A 19,088-nucleotide genomic window follows, 5' to 3' on the forward strand; every position below is an offset into this window, starting at 1 on the left:
TAGGACAGGCACAATACTAGAAGTGAAAAAGGTCCTCACCAAGAGGAATTTGATGTTAAACCTTGAGGACAAATGCCAAACCATGCAGCTAGGTATAGATAGGTTCATGGTGAATTTTGATGTTTTGAGGCAAAAAGGTCTGCCAAATCCCTTGGTGATAAATGATAAATTAATGCCATAAGAGGACTACAACAGGAGAATAAGAGAGGTGGAAAAGGATCATGCAAGTAATTCTTCCATGAATGGAATGCCTACTAGAAAGGTTCTATATTAGACATTTGAGAACCTTTTTTACCTCCAGCATGAGGAAAAACACCTTTTTGTGAACAATCCCACTTTTTCCAAGTACACATAAGCAGATGAAATCTATAGGAAGATGGTAAATATTCAATTACCAAATGAAGACACATGAGGAAGTTAAATGACTTGCTATAAAATGCACATTCAAAATGTAAAAATGCACAGTAAAGGTGAAAACAACATAGTGAAAGGAAAATGACAGATTAGCCAGGTGAAAGAGTATCAGGTAAATTGTATCAAGTTGAAAAAGGGAAAAGTAAAAAGAACAGTCACCATGAATACCAATAGAAAGGCAGAGAATAAAGAGCAAAATATCAGAGCATAAAGACAGCACAACCAAATAAACAGGGACAACATACAACAGTTGAAGATCTATCTCTATCTTCTTGCATGAAGATATTTCTTTCTCCTAGATTAATTCCCAAGATAGTTTGGGGTATTTTGTAAACTATTTTTGTATAAATAATTCACAATTCGAAGTATTGGGTGTGGATTTATATACATTGGTAGAGTTGTATTGATTAGAAACTAGAGGGTTATTGTACCAATTTTTTCAAGCCAACAGACTGGACTAAGTAATAAAGAGATTGCATTACAGGATTCATGTGTTGAGCTATTACAATGAATTTTTTTCTTTGTCAAATTTGTTATTTTATTATGTATCTCACAAACTTACATGTTATCTAATGTGAATGAATTAACTATAAATTTATTTCATAATTTGTTTAAGTACACTCTGTCTTGAATAGTTAATCATTTCTATGTTTTCTTCTGATATTTGGATCTGAGAATCCTTAATTTCTCTCCCATCCCGGTTGACCTCTTTCACTTCTTTCATAATCCGGTCTAAGGAACCCTTAGTTTCTCCTTCGATCCGATTGAAAACCACTTCACCATTCCAGCCTTAAGATATGAAATAACTCAGCTACCTTGCCCTGTAGACACTATTTTTAGAACTTGTTCTAGTCCTGTTTTCTTGAAATTTGACCCCATAGCCCAATGGTAAAAGGCATCCCTCTGTCCATCTAGGTAAGTGATCCCACCACCAAATCAAAACCAAAACCCAAGTATAATCATAACTAGACTAAAATCAATTAACTAAACAAAGTTAAATCATAAAGAGAGAGCCCCCTCTGAGCATTGGGAAGGCTAGATGCTAATCTCCAAAGTAGGTTTGTGGTTACCTCTATGATTTCTTTCCTAACAATTCATGAGAATTTTTGGAGTGATAACATAACTAAGGCTCTAGGTAAGTAAAATGTCAAGTTACCTCAGTGGTTGGTTACCTGGAAGGGTTGGTTAGCTCCTGAAGGTTTTGTAACATGTGTAGAAGGTAAAATTGGTTGTGTTTTGTTGGTTCCACTTCCTTAACTGTACATGGGGAGTTGAATCAGATTATAGTAGCCTTTCATCACATGTTTACCCCAACGGACATATTAACTTTGGTAAATGTGGGAGGAGGGTGTTATATTCCTCACTACAAAATAATTTGATCCTAGTATCCAAGTGGTTGATGTGTAATTCAATAACACCCTTATCTCGAACATGTTAATTGAACTAGGTGTTGCTAAAAATATATGTGAGAGGAAATGGAAGCCCTAGGGCTCTTCAACCAAAGACAAACCCCCACCATAATTCAACTCGTTGATGGGTCTATAGTCAAAGCAAAGGTAATTTTGGAGGATGTTTAGATATTCATAGATGCTTATGAGTATCCCATTGATATTATGGTCCTACAACCAAAATCCCCCCTGGAAGGATACACACTTATCCTTGGATGACCATGGCTAGCCATTGTATATCCATATATTGGAAATAGATCTAGGAGTATGGTCATCTCCCATGAGATATCTACTAAAGAACTAACCATATATCCTCCTTCCAAGCCTAATATACACCCTAAATTTTTTTTTTGTGTTGCCATAGAAGGAAGTGATAAAGGACATGTAGTCCATCAAGATCTCCCTATTGATCAATATCTCAATATCTGAGAAAAGTTCGAGCACAAAGAAATTAGTGATTTTATTGTTTGCTTTTCCTCTTTCTCCAATGCACATGTCCTTGAACACTTTCCACATCTAGAAACTCATGCTTATCTTACCTCTATAGATGCTTCATCTTTAAAACATGATTCCTAAGCTTAATAGAAACAAGAATCCACCACAAATACCATAAAACTTATCTTTGGAAAAGCTTTGAACATCAATAATGGGTCCATATAACAAAAAAAAATGGACAAGGTATTGCAGAGGCATAGTAATGTCTTTGATTGGGACTGCTATGATAAGAAGTCGATCCATCCCAATTTATGTGAACATATTATATATCTATAGCTTTATCTATATATATATGATCCAAGCCCATTAACCAATCCCAACATCAAATGAATTTGGAATTAAGGAACATAGTCAAGGAAGAGCTGAAGAAATTGGTTGCACCTAATTTTATTTATTTGATTTCTAGCATTCAATGGGTTTCCCCTTTATTTTTTGTCCAAAAAAATTATTGAAAATGGATAATCTATGTGGAAAATAGAGAGTTAAAAAATGAAACACACAAATACCATTTTCCACTTTCTTTTATTGACCAAGTCTTAGATACCTTGGAAGGGAATAAATGTTATTATTTCCTTCATGGATTTAGTGGTTATAGAAAAAGCCAAATTGCACATGAAAACGAAGACAAGAAAATATTCACATGTCCTTTAGGAAACTTTTCCTACCATGTTCTCCCATTTGGATGTGTAATGCACCATCAACCATTCAATGAGTAGTAATAAGTATATTTGATCATTTGGTTGATGATTGTGTGGAAATACATTTTGCGACTTAACCAAGCATTAGATAACTTGGAAAATACAATAATAATGTTTAATAATACTAAAATTTCCCCTAATAATTTCAATTGTGAAAAGGTTTTAACCGTTGGCATGGTTTTTGGGCATTATATCTCTACTAAAGATATTCAGGTGGATATGATAAAAATAGAGTTAATATTAAACTCGCCAACTCCATCCTCATAAAAGGAAGTACTAACACATGTTGGTTATTATATATGCATTATTGAAACCTTTTCACAAATTTCCTATCCATTATATTCCTTACTTAGAAAACACGTTGAGTTTCTATGGAGAAGTGATTACTAGCATGCATTTGAAGCACTGAAGTTTGAAGTGTTCCAAGCTTTAATTTTGAGAGGGTCCAATTGGTCCTTCCCTTTTAATGTCTATAGAGACGCAATGGATATCACCATCAGAGTTTCTCTATGGAAATTAGAATCCAATGTTTCATACACAATATACTTCATAAGAAAAAACCTCTCCCCGATGGAAGTGACCTATAATGTACTTGGAAAAGAATTCCTTGCTATGATTAACACTATAAACAAATTTCAACATTACATCATAGGGTATCCAATATTTTACACAGTAACCATGTTTCTATAAATTATTTAATAAATCAACCAATTACTAATGGAAGATTCTTTAGATGGTTGTTGTTATTGTAGGAACTTGACATTACAATCTTAAACAAAATAAGGGAATAACAATGTGGTGGTTTATTTTCTCTCTAGGTTAACATCTCATGATAATAAGCCACAAGTAGAAGATAATTTTCCTCATCAATGGATATTTTCACAATATACTAACTATTCATGGTTTGAAAATATTGCAAATTACTTGGATGGGGGCAAATTTTCCCAACACTTAACTCCAATGGAGCATCAGAAAATTATCAAACATAGTTGCACATTCTCATGGAGTAATGGGTACCTTTTATATACTGGTCCAACTCTAATTGTCAAAAGGGTTTGTTAGAAGACAAATTCATGGGATGTTAAAATCTTTCCGTGATGGCCATTGTGGGGGTCACTTTGTGAACAAAAGAACTAGGTACAAGGTGCTCCATCATGTGTATTATTGGTTCACCATATTAAAGGAGGCCATAGTGTATTTAAAGAGATGTGATAACTAAGCACGTGTGAAGGCCTATTCCATCAGATGAGATACAACCACCATTTGCATTAGAGCCCTTTGTAAAATGGGCCATTGATTTCGTAGGACTATTAAATAGTGGGAGTTAGACAATACTAAGAGGTAGGTGAATCAATATTATGCTATATGATCATCAATTTAACCTTTTCTTCTTTCCAACTTTCTTTGCAAACCATTAACTAAATCAAAATTTAATCAACACCATATATATGAACAATATATAGCATGCCCATAAGCAAGGTCATATGAACAATATCTAAAATATCAAGGCACATAAACATATGAGGAACATGTAATCCACCACCATCACATGAGAGAATTTTATATTAGGTAGAAACTCTTTCAATACAAAAAGCATCAAACAATTGTTCTCTTATCCTTCTTATTATTTAAAATATTCGTTTACATATTATACTCATCACCACTAGTATGCAACTCCTGGCCTGCAATGTATACAAGCAACCACCCACTTTAGTCCACTACCTAAAGGAAGTCATCGCTTCCATAACTATGGAAGCCCCAACCCATTGTAGGCCTCAACCTATTGGAGGTCCCAGCCTTCAAAACCTTACGGACCACCTTTCATATATTTTCAAATTGAGCACACATATCTTTGAATAAAAAATCTATGGATCTCATTTCATCAATTTTCACACTGGACCCACATAATCTTCTCTCATCAATTTAAGCTCAAAAATTACTCCACTTAATGCAACAACACAACATTGCGAAAACCCTACCATCACACCGACAACATATTCACTCATCCATACTATCACTCTAAACCTTAATCAATGCATAAACTCAATATAATCCACCCCAATAGCAACATTACAATATTTGTGCAACATATACTGTAAGAAAACTCACTTATCAAATAACTCATCTCATTATATTAATATCATCATATCAAGGTTGATCACAAACCCTAGTAGCATGAGTACACTAACATATTATGACCCAACTTGCTCTTGCTCAACAACATATACATCAAGACTCAACTCCACAACAATGACAATACTAGACTTGTGATTACACATGAGGAGTAGATGCACTCAACCATAGAATCTCATTCTCACAATTTTCAATAGGGAAAACTTTAACGATGTAAGTTTATCTTAAAATTTAGAAACCTTGGCGAATCTTACTAGTACCTAATATGCAAATTGTGAAATTTTGGTGATGGTTTTGTAAAAATATTTACATTTATAATGAATTTATATTAATATATATAAAATTTTGGTGAGCTTAAAATTAAAATAATTTTGTACTTTAAAATTTGGGTGAATCATTTAAAAAAATGGGATCTCCTTTTTTCGAAAAAGCATGGAAAATTTGCTCATTTAGAGATTTGTAATTCATTTATTTTTTAATATGGAATTGACATACATTATATATATATATATATATATATATATAGAGAGAGAGAGAGAGAGAGAGAGAGAGAGACCTATGATATATGTTTTCTACTTACAAATATGATTGATCATTTATTATATATACATTAAAATTGGAATTATAAATAAAATATTTCAGTGTATCATTCATATATATGTGTGTTAAGATAGCTTAGTATGAGTTTTACATATATCATGAGAGAGCTTTCTTATTATATTAATAATTCATTTAGTTTTTAACATAGTGTTGATATGTAACAATTTAAATATTAAGAACAAAAATAATATATAGATATATAGAGAGAGAGATGGAGAGATAAAGAGAACATCTATTACTGTGTGGTTCAAAATCAACATAACTCTATTTTAATTTTGAACCTATCAACCATAGTTATGAGTTTTTTTCAATTATTTATATTTTATTTTTAAAAATGAAAAAGATATATAAAAAATAAAATAAAAAATTAATAATAAAAAAATCTTTAGTTTATAGTTATTTGTTTTATCCTATATAACGGAGAATATTCTGTCTTTAGAAAAATAAAGGAGATGTTTTCTTTTTAACTGTAATGGATATAAGTTTTATTTATTTGAAAAAGATAGGAGGGGTCTTTGCCGAGGCAACCCCAATTACAAAGTAAACATCCAACAAATTCAGCTTTTAAGTTGCATCATTTTCAAGGAATTTGAAAGGAATTGTCGTCGTTTATAATTAGCTGCCCTTTCATGAGAGAGCATCCTTTGTTCGCCATCTGGTCCACTTCACCATTCAGGTTTCTGAGGATATGATAGAACTTGTAGGAGGTGAAATCTTGAAGGACTCTTTTCAATCTACCCAGAATTTTGTTGAGACTAGCATTGCTGAAGAGATCCTCCGAGTTTAATTTTTTTATTAGAATCTCAGAATCTCCGAAAACTTGGAGGTCTTTGACACCCTTTTCTCTTGCTATGAGGCAAGCTTTGAGAAGACCAAATATCTCTGCTTGGTTGTTGGTTTTCTGGCCTAAACCCCAGCAGAAGCAGTCTCTTGAACTCCCATCCGAAGAATAAATGACCCCTCCAACACCAGCAATCTCGGGGTTTCCTTTGGAGGCCCCATCGAAGAAGATTGTGGTTAGATTTTTGGACCTCCACCAGTTTATGAAAGAATCCTCAGAGTCTCTTTTACGCCATTCTGGGTTTGCTGTTTGAGGAGTGAGAAGGAACTTTCGAGGAGAAGGCTCGAGGGGGCGAAGCCATCTCCTTTCTTCGGGTAGGAGCAATGAATCTTCTTTAAAAAACTGTTGTTGGGCTGCTTCCAAGAGGAAGGCTTTAGCTTTAACTGCGACCTGTAGAGGGGAATGTCGAAATCCATTAAAGATCTGATCATTACGGGCCAACCAGAGCTGCCAGCAAACAAATTTGGGAATAGTTGTCCAAACTTTATGCCAGAAAGATTTGATGGGGATGCTATGAGGATAGAAATTGCTCCAAGAGGTGAACATATCAGCAACAATACTCTGAGGGAAAGCGGAGATCTGAAGATCCAAAAGAGTAAGACCCCACACTTCCTTAGCAAAATTGCAATCCAAGAATAAATGTTGGGCAGTTTCGAGGTTGCTTCTGCATAGCTCACACCTATGAGGCCCTGCAATGTTCCTTTTCTCTAAATTGTCTCCTGTTAGAAGTTTGTTATGGACCAGAGTCCAGAAAAAGAAGTTCACTTTTGGAAGAGCTAGATTGTCCCAGACTAGTTTCCAAAAGGCCGGAGTGTGACTGTTGTTCTTTGAGTCCTGAAGAGCTTTGTAGCCTGCTGCTGTGGAGTATATGCCTGACTGTCCCCAAGCCCAACTGTCTTTCATGTATCAGTTTTCAGGAGTAGAATCTTCCAATAGCTCGATAAACAGGTTTTTTTGGGGTGTTAACCAGACAGGGACACCATGGAAGTCCCATCCGGCCCATTCTCCCCAGTGATCCCAAATAGAGAGGTTGTATAAGTTGTTGATACCTACACGGGTCAACCAGTCTCTGAGGTTTGATATATCCTTGTTCTCCTCAAAACGACGCACCCCATGATTTAGTCACGCCACAAATTGGTTCGCTTGCCATTGAGCGACACTCTATACAAAGATTTTTTGAAGAAGATACTACTTTTACAGCAGAGGATCCAGACCTACGAGCTGTTGACATGGGGGTCAAAATGTAGATTTCTGAAAGATGGGTTGTGAGTGTATTTGGACAGTAGAGTAGTGCTGATCAGATGGTTGGGCTCATGTGCCAATTTCCAGAGGAGCTTTCCTCCGAACGCAAGATTAACGAGGGAGGGATGATGAATTTGGAGGCCACCCTTTGTGATCAGCCTTCTTACCAATTCCCAACTAGCTAAGTGCATTTTTATTTCGTTACCTTTCCCTCCCTGCCATAAAAAATCTCTTAAAAGTTTAGATATCTGATCCATAACATTCTTAGGGGATAATAAGAATGCAGCTTGATAAATTGGGAGCGTGAAAAATAGTGACTTGATTAAAATAACTTTGCCTCCTTTAATTAGCCAGAAGCCACCCCAAGCTACTATTTTTGCTTTGATTTTGCATATGATGTCAGTCCAAAGCGACCTCCTGTTAGATCCATTAGTGATGCGGAGTCCAAGGTATTTGATCCAATCCCAGTGAGCATGTCCTCTGAACCCAAGGAGGTTCGAGATGCTTATGAGCTCTTGTTGATCAATGTTCCAGCTGTAGATTTCACTCTTACTCTCATTGACCAGAGCTCCTGAAACTCTACAGTAGATTTTTAGGAAAGTGTCAAAAGCTTTGGCAATTCTGGTAGACGCACCTCCGAGGAGTAGTGAATCATCTGCAAAGAGTGCATGGTTCAGAGGATCGACACCTGTGGAGGGTTTAAGACCAGGAAGGGAGCCAACAATTCTTTCAGCTATGAGTTTTCTACTGAGGGAGTCGGCCATTAAGATATACAGGAAGGGAGAGAGAGGGCATCCCTGCCTGATGCCTCTTCGAGCTTGAAAAAAAATTGAAGGGCGGCCATTGACAAGGGGGAAATCCATGGATTGTCGATACAGGCATTTATAATTTGGACAAAGTGGGGAGAGAAGCCAAAGGAGAGGAGAACTTTAATGAGGAAAGAGTGATTTACTCTGTCAAACGCATTCGCCATATCTAATTTTATCAGCATACCTTTCTCTTTTCGATGTTTGCTAGAGTGGATTGTCTCCTGAACTTGAATGACATTGTCGAGGATATGCCTGCCTTCCACGAAACCACCTTGGGGACTGGAGATCAACCTTTTGAGCAGAGGCTTGATCCTATTTGCTAAAAGTTTGGCCAAAATTTTGTAAGATGCATTACAAAGCGATATAGGTCTGAATCTTGCAAATGTTTCAGGATTGGAGTCTTTGGGAATTAAGGCTAGATAAGTGGAGTTGGTTCCTCCACCGATCTTAGCTTTTTTCATGAACCCCTTTATCATTTTTTGGAGATCAGTTTTAATGATATTCCAGCAAGCTTTATAGAAATGTATTGTGAATCCGTCTGGGCCCGGAGCCTTGTCTGATTCCATGGACCAGATAACTTTGATGATTTCCTCCTCTGTTACCTCACTGGAAAGTGCAGCATTATCTTCAGATCTGATGAGATGTGGGATGTTAGAGAGGAAATCTGTTGTTTCCTCCTCGTAGACCTGGGATCCCTCACTATATAAATTCCTGAAATGGCTATTAGTAGCAGCTTTGACTTCAGTGAAGCATTTGTTAACATGGCCCTCTGTTGTTTTTATTTCTGATATATGATTCCTGGAAAGCTTTGCTCTATATTGTTTGTGAAAGAAGGAGGTGTTCTGATCCCCTGCTTTTAGCCACAAACTTCAGGATTTGATTCTCCAATATTCTTCTTCTTTTCGGAAGGATCGGTAAGTTGAGCTTTGGGCCTTTATTTCTTGTTCCAACAGGTCCACTGTGATCTCATTGCTTTCCATGTCTGCTTGTAGGGTCTCCAGAGTATGCACTGCTTCTTTTCTTATGCTGGTTGGAGTAGGGACTGGTTTCCTTATCCAATCCTTCAGAGCATGTTTTGTGGCCTTAAGTTTTTGCTCCCAAATAAAACTTGAGGACCCTGAGAAGGTTTTGGCCCAAGCTTCTTTCACAATATCAGTGAATCCTTCTCTCTCAATCCATAAGGGGCTGAAACAGAATGGAAGAGGGCCAAGATCTTCTTCATCTTCTAGGAGAAGCTGAATCGGCTTGTGGTTAGAGGTCAGCTTGGGAAGAATTTTGGTGTTGATTATCTTTTTGTTCATCATAAGGGAGCTTTGGACTAGAAATCGATCCAGGCGGGCAGAAATGTGATCCAACCCAGATCTATTATTGGACCAAGTGAAAAGACCATGGACAGGATTGAAATCTAAAAGGTCCCATTGCTGTGAGAGCTCTTCCACAAAGGCCAGCATAGGATCTCTGCTGCTGGAGCCACCCCTCTTCTCTTTTGTTTTCAAGACTATATTGAGGTCACCTGCTATGATAATATTGCTTGGATTATGCTGTTCTAAAAAAGCTGAGAGAGAGTTCCAGCATTCTCGTTTTTCAGAGTATATGACAGGGACATAAAGATTAAACAGAGAGATGGTCAACTTACTTGCAGTGTGTCAGCTCCGTGAAGATCCAGTGCTGGGTTTCATGGGATTTTTTTAGCTGAAATAAATCTTCTGTCCAAAGAGTTGCCAGCCCTTCGGAAGATCCCCTTGAGCTTACTGCTTTGCCTGCACTTTTCTTCCATTTTGACTTGCTGATATCTAGAAGTGATCGCCCTTCTATCTTCATCTCTTGGAGCATGAGAATGTCTGAGGGTTGTATTTTCAAGAGATCCATAACTGCTTCAGCTTTAGGGGCATTCCCCAGTCCTCTACAGTTCCAAGAGGTGAGCTTCATAATTTACTTGAGGGGGGGGGATAGGGCCTCCCTTAGAAGGCCTTGGTCTGGTATTTCTTCCAATGGACATTTCTATGGTGGACTGGCTTCCTTGAACTTTGAGTCATTCAGCCTCCTCTTCCCTTAGTTCTTTGCGAGATTTCCTGCCTGCTCTTTTGGAAGGACGCTTGAAGGTTTCATCCTCTGATGAACCTGAGCTTTCTGCTGGCTTTTTCCTTGTTACTTCAGCATATGAGGGGTTGGAGGGGCTACCTTGTGAGGCATCGACCTGTATTGCTTCTTCTCCATCTTTGTTGGGAGGAGGGACTTCTATGTGTTCCAGATTTTCCTGGGTCGAGCTTGCAGGATTGGTCTGGGCTTTTTCTGCACTATTTGGGGTTGCATCCTTTTCTTGATTGAGCTTGGAACTGCTTGGAGCTCCGGACGTGTTACCTTTGCCATTTCCTTTTTTTTGATGGGCAGTTTTTTGGACTAAAGTCCATTGATCCTCATTTGTTTTGTTTGTCTGCTCCTCGACCTTTTTCTTGCAGTGCTTTGCAAAATGACCATGGCCATGACAATGTCTGCATTTGAAAGGGAGTTGTTCGTAATCCAGTTCCTGGACGTGAGTCCACCCAGCAACAGTGAGCTTAATTGCTTCAGGCAAACCCTCTTCTAGATCCACTTCTACACAGATTCGGGCACATGAGTACTGGTCTTTTCTTGCAGCTTGATCTATGTATTTTCCTAGAGCACTACCGATGATCTGAAGAGTTTTTTGGTTCCAGCAGTGAAGAGGCAGATGGGGAAGTCGCACCCAAACCGGGACAGTAGAGGGGACGTCCTGGGAGGGATCAAAATCTGGGGACCATTTGTTTAGATACAGACCTTGCGGTCCCATGAAATAAGGACCATTTCTGAAGATTAGACTTCTATCATCTGGGCTTTCGAAAACGAATACGAAGAATCCTTTGCCCACAAAATAGCTTTTGACCCCCTCTTTGATCAAGGGAGACCAGTTTCTTTGAGTCCAGTCCTCCACTGACTTGGGGGAAGGCCAGAGGCCCGTAAACTGGCCTATTAGCCCTCTCTCAGCTAGATTCAGAGCAGCTTTGCAAGTTTCTTCTTCAGGAAGGGCAACCGTGGGGATAGAGTCTAATTTCTTGACAAATTTCTGCTGACTGGCAGAGGGAGGGCGCTTCGAACTTGCAGCAATCATAGCTTTGAACGCGGAAACCTCCGGAGGTGGGATGAGGGGGGGGGGGGTGGGGGACAAGGCCCCCGCTGGACTCCATGAGGTGGAAAGGCACTGCAGGACTGAGCAGAGGAGCACTACAGCCGCAGGGGCACTTAGGTAGACACCTGAGAGCCCAATAGCACACTGCTCGCACAAAGGTTCAACATGCAGATCTTTTGGGCGTAACTCTTATAAGCGTCGCGCAGGAATAGGGGGGTCGACACAGTGCGCCGCGACACCCTTCCTAAGTACTGCACAGGGAGACAGGAGCAACGTAGCTTCTTGAGACTTCGAAAAAATTCCTGTCACCTATGAAAATGAATGGCGGAGCCCTCCAAAGCATACCAGAGGGCCGGGGCTAGCCTGCGGCCACAACGCAGAGAACCAGCAGCAGTGGCGGTGGCTAGGTCAAGCTTTTTTGTGCAATAGGCCAAATGAAGTTTTAATTATTCAAACCAAACATATTAAATCAATTGTAATTTTTTAATTTAAGATAATAACAACTTTCTATCCAAATGAACTATAATCCAATTTCATATTTTCACCCCGGTAATCAATTAATAATATAGAAGAGGTCTTTAATTCATGGACTTTCCCATAATTTCACCACTGGTTACTCCAAAAAAAATAAAAGAGATGTTTAGGTAAAAAAGAGTTAAGGTAATTAAAAGTTAAAAATTTGGAGAATTTCTATTTTATCTTTAAAAAAAATAGAAGAGATGCTTAGGTAAAAAAAAGTTAAAGTAATTAAAAACTAAAAATCTCTATTTTATAGTTATGTACTTTTTTTAAAATTTAATAATTTAATAATTTTTATATAAATTAAAATTTTTGAGTTGATATATAACATTTAAAAAGTTATTAATAATATAATTTTTATTTCAATATAAAACATAAACAAAATACATTGAAATCTAAATAAAAAAAATGTTTTGAGACTTAAAATTTTAAATTTTTTTATAATTAAAATATTTTAGTGGTGAATTATTTTATGAGATGTTATTTTTTTTAATATGTTTTAATTTATTTTAATTCTGAATTTTTATAATAAATCTAAATGAATAATTTGTTGGTGTGAAAACTATTTTAATATAAATAATATTTGAGGAAAAATGATTTCGATGACTATAAACTTATAAATCAGTTTGATAACTGCAAAGGAAGATGAACCTGCACTAATATATAATGTATATTCCACATTATATTATTTGTAGGTGATTATGAGTTTGTGAATTATTTTTTTTAATGAGTTGAAAAAATACACAACCTAGTAACTTTATGTGTGAAAAGTGCTTCTGAATTTCTGAATTCTTCAATCTTATTTAGCTAAAGCTACATATAATTAGCAATGGCCTAGCTTTGACATTTCTTTTTAGAAGCATCTAGTTGCACCTTACAATCAAACTTAATTGAGTTACAGATAGACAAGTTTTTGATAACATTCCTGCACAGTTTGTAAAGAAATAAAAATAAAAGTAACACTAAAATATAGGAGAAAACTGAGAACTAATGCCAAACACTATTCAAATTGATGTTCTCAATTTACAAACGTTCTTCTAAGACCCATCTCTGGAAGATCACAAATGCTTGTCTAGGCTTGTATTCTGGAACTGTGTGTCCAGCTCCCTACAAAATGTTGTGCTAATTATTAGCTATTGCACACATAAAATGGATCCATCATCCTCCATTTTCTTCTTTAATGTGAATCAAAATGGGGAGAAAAAATAATTCATCAAATTTCTTAAAACATCAAATGATATGGCAAAAGTTTTGAAGTTTTACCTTGACTGTCGCAAACGTTAAGTTGTGGTCATATAACCTCGTGTATCTGCACGCAAAATGGATTCAACATCAATGTCACTTTTGTCTCTTTCTTTAAACAGGTGTCCCTGTTACTGAACGATAAAGTAGTGAAGGTTATATATTTAAAACATAGGGTAGAGGAGGGTTCTTTGCCGAAGAAGCATGTTATTTTTTTTTCAAAAATATAAAATATGTAATTAATTTTTGAGCGAAGTTGTAAGATTATGAGGTCCTCGTCTTACCCTGCAACTTGTTCGTCCACCCACCAAGACCTCCAATCATCAAGTATTGCATAGTTCAATGATCTGATCCATGCTTCAGTTCCAACGAATGGTACAACCATATCCTGATCACCACTGTCATGACAAAAGAGCGAGTTGAATATGATGGCAGACCCTTAAAAGATCATGCACAACAATTCTACCTCTATAAGCCTTATTCAAAGTCATAAGAAAATATGAATTAGCGTAGATACTCAAACTATATTCATATGAAAGGACCTGTAGATTAAAGCCCGATAGCCCTTTTGAGTAAGATTGCGATGATATTCAATTACACTCGAAACCTGATAATCATATTTAAAGTGGTGTGTGCACCTTACCCACTCTCCAGTTATCTCTTCCTGCATAAAAATAAAATAAATTAACATTGCCCATAAACTTTTTCATTTTTTCCTAGAACAAATAAATATAAATTTTAACATCAGAGGGTTACCATGTGAGTGATTATGATAGTTGTCACAACAATAATTGAAAAATCCATGCTTGTTTATAAAAATTTCTATTTCTAATTTTCTTATGACTATATTAGCAATTAACCATTAACGACATCAATGAAGCTACATTAACCACATCCATAAGGCTACACTAACCACATATTTATCCCTATAAACACTTGGTAGATCTATAATTAGTATAGATCTATAATAGTACCCTTTTAAGTCACAAAGCATAAATATGTACCAAAAACCATGACCATCTAAAATATATAATAACTTGCAATAAAACATAAAAAATTAGAATTTTATATTACTAAATGTTTTGACATTGTTCTATACATAGAGAGATTGGTCATAAATTTATATATATATATATAGATCAATTTAGTTTAGTTGTAAATTCATAACATTTCTATTCGTCAAAATTATATATATATATATATATATATATATATATATATATATGAGAATTTTGGGTATAGTATATATATATATATATATATATATATATATATGAGAATTTTGGGTATAGATCTATTTATTTTAGTTGTAAATTGATGACATCTTTGTCAATTAGAATATATATATATGTAAAACAAAAGAAATGACTTCTGGATCAAAAGAAACACTGAACCTTTTAGTAAGCAATAACTTCAAAAGCCAGAGCAGCCTAAATGGCATTATTTAAACTAAATCAGTTTCCTGCCATTCTAAGCACGTGAAAAGACAGGACAGGAAGGAAAGTAATTAGCGAGCACTAGGTTAAAGTGGATACCGATTGAGCATGGATCGCTTTTCTGACCTGCGGAATATTTGCCCAAACGTCGGAAAGATGATATTTGTCCTGTTTTGCAATATGAAAGATTTTGTTAGTCGAATGTATGAGAAAGATCAACTATCAGAAATGGAATTCTCTAAAAATGTTGAACGAAATAGGTAACTTTACACAAAAACATTAGCTGTTACAAGAAGGAAAAAGTCGGATGCCAATATTTAACTTTACAGAATCAAAATCCAAATCCAAAACTTCTACTGTCCTTCACTGGAAAACAAACCAGAAAATTGTGAATTTAATAATTTCCTTATTAAATCCAGTTGGAAGGGCTGATATATACAACACATACAAAGGACGTCCTCCTACTTTATTGTATATGTCGGTTGTGAAAAGAGTAAAAGAAAATACTGAATACAAATGTGCTATACTGCAAATAAAACAGGTTTCAAATACATAGCGTGAGGAGCAGAGGACCTATTGCACTTTACCACAGCAGGGCATTGCCTATCCTGGTAAGCATGTTGTAGACGAACCGCCAGATTAGAGATTCTGCTCCTTGATCCAACAACCTGATCAATTATTTCTAATTTTTCGTACATCTTGGTTAGAAGTTTTTCACTACCTACGCTTTCCCGCTTCTCAGAAAGGGGGTAACAAACGGGTTCAAGAATATTGGCACGGTTGATTCCCATCAAAACCTGTTTTTCGAAAGACCAAATCAGGACTAATTTGCAAGGAATAATAAGTCCTGAATTTAGCAAAATCAACTATTGTGATAAAAGTTAGGAAAAGGACTACAAGGATTACCTTCGACACTTCTAATAGGTTTGATTCACAAGAAGCATTGGTGGAATACAAATAGCTACTATTGCAAGCCTCCTTTACTGCCTGCAGAAACATAAGTATGTAGAAGTTTTATATCGAACAGCTGCTGAAACGCCAACTGATTTACATTCTCTAAACATTAGAGTAAAAGACTCGTAAAATAATATCATATTAGACTAGGATTTGAATGGCAGCCCTGGAACTACCATCTGTCTATGGAGAATATATAAATTGTGCCTATGATTTCATGGTCTCTTATTTTAACGTTGCAGGGTACACACCTGGTATAATTCGTCAGAAATAAGTCCCTTTCCATGTGCAAAAGTCACATGTGAGTTGTCAAATACTTCATCTGCCGCCCCATTTCCAATCAGATAACCCTGAAAAACTAGCCATGCAAGAAGTCAGACCATGGGACCATCAAGTAAAATTCCTAACGAACATAACGCTGTTCATAGTCACCAACATATTTTGGAGAGGCCTGAATGAAGAAAGCTATGAATTTCAATTATTAGCAAAGAGTTCTGACCTTAATGTTCAAGGTTGGTTTAATACCTGCTTCATTTCCTGTCATAGCCAAAAAAGAGAGGTTGCAACGGTCAAGCATCAAAGTATCAATCATAAAACAAATTGTATTAAGAAAAATACAATGTCTAGAACATATGTTTTCCTGAAATGCAACCTCAAATCAACTTATAGGACTCCTTCTGCCATAAAGAAATTCCAGCCTATTCCAAAAACAGAGAATCCAGGAAGTCAACTGAATAACAAAACATGGGTTGTGTGTGCTTTACCATTTACTATTTCCTGTACCACCATTGGAACATTAATACCACAATAAGATTCCCCTCCGACATAAAATGCATTAGATAGAAACTCAGGGAATGCTTCAAACCACTGCATCCAAGATTATAAACTGTACTGAGATTCACAAAAATCTATACACTTGTAAAATATTTTTTTGTAGCGTGATAGAACTGAAAACCTTTATGAGGAAAGTATGTATATCTGAAGCAGCCTTAAAATCTCCAGTGCTGTAATCTGTAGCTGTATTGGAGTAAGAAAAACCAGTCCCAACTGGAGAATCAACAAAAAGAATGTTGGAGACCTACATGTGCAAAACCATTCAAGGTTAATCCATTACAATAAAAATTTATACATTCAATGGCATCCAAGTTAAGTCCAAGTTGGATGAGAAACAATTTAATAATGGCAAATTCCAAAGTGATAAAAGCAACAGAACATAAAGGTTGATAACAGAGATGCTTTATCAGTGACATAATCTAGCATGCTCACTTGACGAATGTTTGAAAGAGGAAAAGAAAATTTGGTGCCCTAATTGAAAACATTTCCTTATAACCATAGTGGCAGAGGCAGGAGTCTTGAACGCCAACCTTAGTCCAAGAGTGTGGATTGGGAATGAGCGTGGGCAAACTCCCAGAATTGTTACTGAGATCAAAACTCATTGGACCTGCAATAGGAGAAAAACTTTGGGATAAATATTAGAAGATCTCTATCATTTTATTTTACAAATTTCTAAAAATCACTATTATGTTCTGTTTTTCTCTAAATAAGGATTGCATCAAAATAGCCTCCCACCGTGCCTAGCCTTGCAAGTCTGGCAGGTGCATTATCTTTTCACGATGAATGCTGAACATTGAATAGGTGACGTTTCAAGAGTATGAAATCCATAATTTATCGATTTCCGTTATTCTTTGGTTTACAATGATATCTTAGTATTGCATAAGCCTAATTATAACAGCAGTTGACTCGGTTTTGGGTGCCAATTCCAACGACATGGGTAAAAGTGAGCTTACAGTTAGCCATTTGAAGAAGCCGTTCCCATGGCCAGATTAAACAATTTGAAAACTTAATATGTACAAGATCAAAATTCATTCGATAAATAGCAACTTTGAGCATTGCAACAGACAATAAGAGCAAGAATTCCCATAGCTGACCAATCTCATAGACAAATCCAGTGAAACCGGTGCAACCAGGACCTCCCTCGAGCCAAAGAAGAAGTGGATCATTTGCTGGATTACTTTCTGACTTCACAAAATAGTAGAAAAGTTCGCTTCCATTGGCCTCACTAACTGTCACATACCTGCATGAATATGAAGAAAACACAAAGACTTTCATGCAGTTACTCAATTGGTCATCCAATAGAATATAAGAGTGGTAGAATCACATCTTTAACCACTCCATATAACAATTTTCGCTCTTACTCTTTTACATATTTTGAACTCTCCCTGCAACAATTTTGACTCTAATATTTTTTAGCTTCAATTGATACCAAATTTATTAAGTGTCCATAGAAATTAAACTCTGTTCAAACATATTCACAGTCTGTGCATAACAATTAGAGATCTGTATATCTTTTATGTTTTTCTGTCTTTCTTTGTCATATAAGCATACATTCTACAAGCTATGAACTCTTTGGTTATGTTCTTAATCTTTGCATAAATACACAGCTAATTGTTTATTTACAAACATGAGCAAATTCATGCATGCTATTTTTGAACATGAGTGTGTTAATGAATAAATATTCTTTCCAGTGAAAGATCTGGCACCTTGAATTTGCTACTTTCAATTATTGTTACATTTGAACATGGACTTTATTCATGAATAAATATACTTTACCTTGGATAGATATGACACTTACCCAGCATATATCTCATAACTAATATTACCATGATATCCTGGAAAGGACTCCACTCTGGCATTTGCAGGTGCTGCCTTGCAATTCAGCTGAAGTGAGGTGATAATCAGAGATATAATTACATGGGTAGTGAATAAATTAACCACAAATTGCATGGACTTCGTCAGGGAAGACATTGTTATGGAAATACACCCAACCTTACTTCAATTAAAAAGAAAACAGTGTGTCTATACACATATATTTCTCGAGTGCACTTCTAATAGGCCTCGAAATGCTTTGATATATATGGACAGTTCATTAAAGACACCGATAATTCTTATTTAAAATAATTCAGTTATTTTCATGACTCATTTGAACATTTAAAGATTATGTCAAATCGTACGTATCTCTATCAGTGTGAATATGCTCAGGCTAAGTCAACAGAATATTTTCTGCACTGCCCCTTCAAGATCATCAAACGTTATCTTCTCTATCTGCCATTCA

General features: G+C 36.1%; 1 protein-coding gene across 1 annotated transcript; it reads right to left on the bottom strand.

The window, feature by feature from the left end:
- Positions 1-13,367: 13,367 nt before the first annotated feature.
- On the bottom strand, positions 13,368-18,781 carry LOC149172627 (serine carboxypeptidase 1-like). The gene is made up of 14 exons (XM_089427757.1): positions 18,609-18,781; positions 17,905-18,050; positions 17,341-17,417; positions 16,932-17,054; positions 16,741-16,843; positions 16,476-16,513; positions 16,228-16,326; positions 15,929-16,009; positions 15,610-15,819; positions 15,122-15,190; positions 14,129-14,250; positions 13,871-13,984; positions 13,608-13,653; positions 13,368-13,451 (listed from the first exon to the last, which is right to left on the bottom strand). Exons 1-14 carry the CDS (start codon positions 18,779-18,781, stop codon positions 13,368-13,370), a joined length of 1,485 nt encoding a protein of 494 aa, XP_089283883.1.
- Positions 18,782-19,088: the final 307 nt, after the last annotated feature.

This window comes from Pinus tabuliformis, chromosome 4_2, assembly GCF_031772625.1.
Source record: "Pinus tabuliformis cultivar Carrire ecotype Pingquan chromosome 4_2, CPIR1, whole genome shotgun sequence".
Lineage (NCBI taxonomy): Eukaryota > Viridiplantae > Streptophyta > Pinopsida > Pinales > Pinaceae > Pinus > Pinus tabuliformis.